General features: G+C 42.5%; 2 protein-coding genes across 2 annotated transcripts; both read left to right on the top strand.

The window, feature by feature from the left end:
* The first annotated feature begins 1190 nt into the window (after positions 1–1190).
* Positions 1191–1778, top strand: LOC106693200 (speckle-type POZ protein-like A). Its single transcript, XM_014439727.1, has one exon. The coding sequence runs from the start codon at positions 1191–1193 to the stop codon at positions 1776–1778; it is 588 nt and encodes a 195-aa protein (XP_014295213.1).
* A 281-nt stretch (positions 1779–2059) lies between these two features.
* LOC103578492 (death-associated inhibitor of apoptosis 1-like) lies at positions 2060–3130 on the top strand. The gene has a single exon (XM_008559619.1). The coding sequence runs from the start codon at positions 2060–2062 to the stop codon at positions 3128–3130; it is 1071 nt and encodes a 356-aa protein (XP_008557841.1).
* The last annotated feature ends 2591 nt before the right edge of the window (positions 3131–5721 follow it).

Below are 5721 nucleotides of genomic sequence, written 5' to 3'. Positions count from 1 at the left end.
TTATAACAGAATCCGTCTGCGATACTACTGGGAAGACATAAAGGTAGATATACAAAAATTTATAAGTAACTGCCTTTCTTGTCAATTATCAAAATTAAAAAGATGCAAAACAAAGCAACCAATGCAAATAACTGACACGCCAGATGCTGCCTTTGATAAGGTTGCATTGGACATTGTTGGGCCATTGACTAGAACAAGAAACGGTAATATATACATTTTAACAGTACAGGATTTATTAACTAAATTAGTTGTAGCAATACCACTTAGGAAAACTACATCAGCGGAGATTGCCAGGGCCTTCACCAAGCGAGTAATATGCATGTATGCCCACCTAAATCAATACTGACTGACCAAGGGGCTAATCTCACCAGTCAATTGATGCGTGATTTCGCTAAAATATTTCGAATCAAAAGGTACCGAACTACGGCATTCCATCCACAATCAAACGGTTCATTGGAGAGATCTCATCACTCTCTGATTGAATATCTGAAGCAGTTCGCGAATGAAGAGGAAGAATGGGATGAGTGGTTGGAACTAGCCACCTTCTCATTTAACACTGGTACTCATGAGGGAACGCAGTTTCAACCGTTCCAACTGGTCTATGGGCGACCCGCTCGACTGCCATCAAGTAAACCAGAAGAAGATCAACCTCCCACATATGAAGACTTCCTCGCGGACCTAACGATAAAGATACATGAAGTACAATTGCTGGCTCACGAAAATCTGGTTTCTGCAAAGGAAAAATCTAAGCAGTATTACGATCAAAAGATAAGGCCAGTAACATTTTTCCCAGGAGATTACGCTTTCCTGCTACGGGACAAGAAAAGTGGGAAACTAAGTTTCCCCTATGAAGGACCGTACGAAATTAGAGAAATAATGCCAGATGGAAACGTTAAACTCGCAATTGGTAAAAAGTCGAAGGTTATCCATCCAAATAAGTTAGTTTATTCCAATATCCAACCTCAAGAGGAAAGTAGCGAGAGCAGCAGTAACAGTGATGGCTAAGTACAGAAAGGAAGGAAGGAAGTACTACTAATAATCTCATATAATTATAATAGTAATCATAATGATAATAATGTTAATAATCCTAATAATAGTAATAATTGAAATATTAATAATAATTGTAAGAATATGAATGATGACAGTAGTAATGATTAGACTGTAACTTGATAAACAGGGATCAATCTGGCATGACTGACAAAAATAATTCGGATCAGGAGGCAGCAGGGGCGACACTCTGGAGAAGTACTTATGAAAACAAGGGGATAAGCATCAAGGTGGCCGAACATCTATTTCCATCCTACCCCATAATACTTGCCGCGGACAGCCTGGCGTTCGACTCGTTGCTACTGAGCAGGTTAGAAGAGAATATCGTGGATCTGTCAGATATGGAAAACGAGGGCGTGAAGGAACTGTTGGACTTCCTATATCAAGGCAATGCCGATAAAAATATCACAACTTTCGACGTGGCACACAAACTCTTCAAGCTTGCAAGGGAATACGAGATACTAAGCGTGGGTCAAGCGGCCATAAGTAAGCTGATCAACGAAATAAATAACGATAACGTCATGCTCCTGCTGGAAACCACGGAGCGGTATCCGTCAACACTGTTGAGACAAAGGGTTGTATCGCATATTGTAGAAAATCGAGCAGACATAATAAACACGGTCGACTTCCAGCTGTTCGCTGAGAAGCATTCCCATGTGCTGCTAGAGATTGTTGAAACCTGCTGCGAATCCATACAGGACAAGTCAAGCAATAACCAGGGGGTGAAATAAAAAAAATATATATGATGATAATAATAACAATGATAATAATAATAATAATAATAACAATAATAATAATAATAAAAATAATAATCATAATCATCATTATAACAACCGAAGAAAGGGATTTATGGTGTTGTAATAGTAATCATAATGAACAAGATATTCTATATCTAAGAAATCCTTTCCCCCCTAAATCATAATAAATAATTACGCAGCCATTTATATATTATATTCTAGAACAGTACAGGGTTGCACTACTAAAAAAATGACTAATTTACAGCGAAATAACGATGACATCAATGGGGGAGCATGGAACTACATCTCCTGACTACCGGTTCGAAGGCGCCAGACTCCGAAGCTTCACGAACTGGCCATTGGCTCGTCCACAGCCGAGACGCCTAGCTGCGGCCGGATTCTATTACACTGGGGTAATAGACAGCGTTAAATGCTTCTTCTGTGGAGTAGAGATATGTATGTGGGAGGAAGATGATCCGGTGTCGGAACATCAACGCTGGCGAGGGAGTTGCCGATTCATCCACAATCTCCCCAGTGGAAACATACCACTGGACGAAGATTTTCTTAATATGACAGGGCCTTCAGAAGACACCGTTAACATCAGGACCACTCGAGAATCACCAGTGGTCAACTACGTCTTCGCGAGCACATCAGGGCTAAATAGAACTGGTCTCACGCGACATACACAAATGGCACACCCCAATTATTCTCTCTATCAAACAAGACTGGAGTCCTTCAAGAAATGGTCTCCGTTAATGCCCCAGACAAAAGAGCGATTAGCAGAAGCAGGATTCTTCTATACTGGTACTGGTGATCAAACACTTTGTTATCATTGTGGAGGGGGACTGAAGGATTGGGAACCGGAGGATGATCCTTGGGTGCAACATGCCAAGTGGTTCAAAAATTGCTACTATGTTCGACTAACAAGGGGACAATCGTTCATAGACAGTGTTGTGGGGATACCGGTAGCAGCACCAGTCCTAGGGGAGCTGACCTCGATCAATCTGCCCTCTTGCTTAAGTCTAGTAGCTCCTGTGTGGTTACCAGAATCATCAAATCAAGGGGCTGAAGAAGGAAAAGAACAGAATGGAAGCGCAGAAGAAAAGGAGGACACGAAGGTTAAAGAAGAAAAGGGACATATGGGGGATGAAGAAGAAGAAAAACGCAGAAGGAAGGAAGAAAGTCGTGACGCTCGGGTCTGCAAAATTTGCTACGATGAGGAATTAGGGGTCATTTTCCTCCCCTGCGGGCATGTCGTGGCATGTTTCAAATGTGCATCCGCAATAACGACGTGTGCAGTATGTCGAGAGCCTATTACCTTGACTGCCCGCGCTATCCTGGCATAAGAAATGACATTAACATATCCACAACAGATAAACGAACGATATAAAAATAATAATGATAATAAAATAATAACAAAAGAAACCCATACACTTATACACACATACCGGGCCAACATCATGTAAAAATATATCTTTGTTACAGAAGGATTATGGCTTCCGCAACTCACAGAAGTATGCCGTGGGAACAATTACATCACTCGGTCATCGCTATAGACATCCAGGGATTTATTGATGAATACGGATTGTTAATACCAAAGGAAATTGCTGTTCTGGATGTGGGACGAGGATATTCGGAACACTGGATAATGGAGAATCCATGTTCAATATACTCCATGGGGTATAAGATGCGTCGAGGTACCATAGCCAAGACTGCGGTACATGGCATGACTTGGGAACTACAAGGCTTGGACATAGAAACAAGTTACCGTCGTCTGCACCACCTCGTCCGCATCTCCACACAAGTTTACGGGTTCGGAGCAGATGTGACTAAGTTCCTGAATGAACTCACCCGGTATCAAATACAAAATTTGGGTCCAACTATGCCGCCATTGGGGCAGCTACCCTTTTCGGATGAATATTGTATCTACCATGGCATGGAACTAAAACGAGGGTACACGTATGCACTCAACAACGTACATCGGGCGAAGAAATGGTTATTACAAGAATTACCCATCTATCTGGCCGACTATGACGTGCCAAAACCAATAGTTGAGCCTCAATATGTACCGATGAACAAACATTTGGACGGTAACAGCTCCATAGGAACCGCACCTCCAACAATTCCGATACCCGAAGGTAGTAGCGAGAACGAGGAGGAGCCCAGTGAAATACGACCTCTCCTATATGACACGCCCAAATCTGAGGATTGGAGTCTTCCGACATATATAAATGAGCAGGAATCAACCTCAAATTTAACTCTGGACAACGCGAACAGGAAACCCCGGAGCAAACTGCGCCGAACAGGAAGTCTGAAGGGGTGGAAATATATCTTCACCATAGTAGCAACCATGCTCTTTCGTCCAGCAGTGGGGTTGATTGGGTACGATTGTGGTTCACCCAATTTGAATATCACGACACTATCCTTGCTAAATGTGGGGGATCGCAATATTCCTGAGGTAAAACTAAATGCAACGCAACTCAGAATACAACTACTACAACTTAACGAGTACTCTCAAACAAGATTTATCCAATGCAAACTAAACATTAAACGAACTGTTACTCACTGTGGTGCCTACAGCCATAATTCAGTTGTAAAAGGTGCAGAAATCACTTACCTAAAAACCATAGGACCTGACGAATGTCGTATGATACATCAAACAGGGACATTAGACGTCGGACAAGACACTCGAATTACAGGATTAGTATCAAACGCTTCGTCAACCCATAGCGTCACCTTCGCTGGAACTATCAGCACAAATGGGGCATGCAGCGGAGTGTCTTATTCAGATCCGTATGGCAGTTGGAATAACGTGATTGTACAAGGATATGTCACCATCGAGTTAAGAGATTACTTCGCGGAAGTAGACCTGGAGAAGAATTTGATTGCATTACGATCTGGGATAGCTTGTCCATTAGCTGATGGAAGTTGCTCCGATATCGACGCCGGGAATACATTTTGGTCACCCCTACCAACCGATGGGTGCTTATCAGATAGATACGAAGTCTTGTATGAAGGGCCGGCTACAAAAATAATTGACGACAACAAGGATAATCGGGGAATAATATATACGGTTGTCAGCCAGGATGTCACCTTCGCTTTAATAAAGCGGGGTCGACAGAGCATATGTGGGTACCAACTCCTACGCACGGAACATCCCAAGTTGTTCATCGTGGAAACATCGGATTTCAACCTGATTCCCAAGAAAAAAGAATTGTTGTCCAAAAAGAACGCCGACATTATGACCTATATAAATTCAAAATTTGTATACGTTGAACGCCATATGAAGACTCAAATAGATCAACTCTACCGGGATATCCTAAAGCATAGATGCGATCTAGAAATACAAGTATTGAAAAACTCCTTAATTCACGCTTCTCAGTTCCCGGATGAATTCGCCTATCACTTGATGAAGGGGCCAGGGTATATGGCTATGGTGGCTGGCGAAGCGGTCCACATAGTAAAATGCGTTCCAGTAAATGTACGAGTGCGAAACACTGCCGAATGCTATTTGCAACTACCGGTAACAAAAGACAATCTAACGGTATTTTTGACCCCTCGCACTCATATACTTATGGACTCTGGAATCCAGGTTAGCTGTAACGCTATTCTACCAACTACGTACCTTTTGGAAGATTCATGGTACACTTTAACCCCGAAATTACCAGCAATCTCACCTCCAGAGAATCTGAAACCCTCGACTGTAAGCACCTGGACCTACACAAATTATTTATCGATACCATAATACATGGCTATGCTCTACATACAATTTATGGATGGTCCATACACCTGCTCGGAGCGATTTGGAGTTCGGTTACCCATCTTCTAATTCATTTGGGTACAGCTAAGGTAGAAAAGGGGGAAGCATTAGTGGAAAAAGAGGCCACCACCCCAGAAGCCAACGAGCCTACCACCATCGTTACCCCACCACAACCAT

Source organism: Microplitis demolitor, chromosome 3 (genome assembly GCF_026212275.2).
Source record: "Microplitis demolitor isolate Queensland-Clemson2020A chromosome 3, iyMicDemo2.1a, whole genome shotgun sequence".
Taxonomy (NCBI): Eukaryota; Metazoa; Arthropoda; class Insecta; order Hymenoptera; family Braconidae; genus Microplitis; species Microplitis demolitor.
Note: the sequence above shows the minus strand (reverse complement) of the source record. Positions and strands in the feature narration are given on the sequence as shown.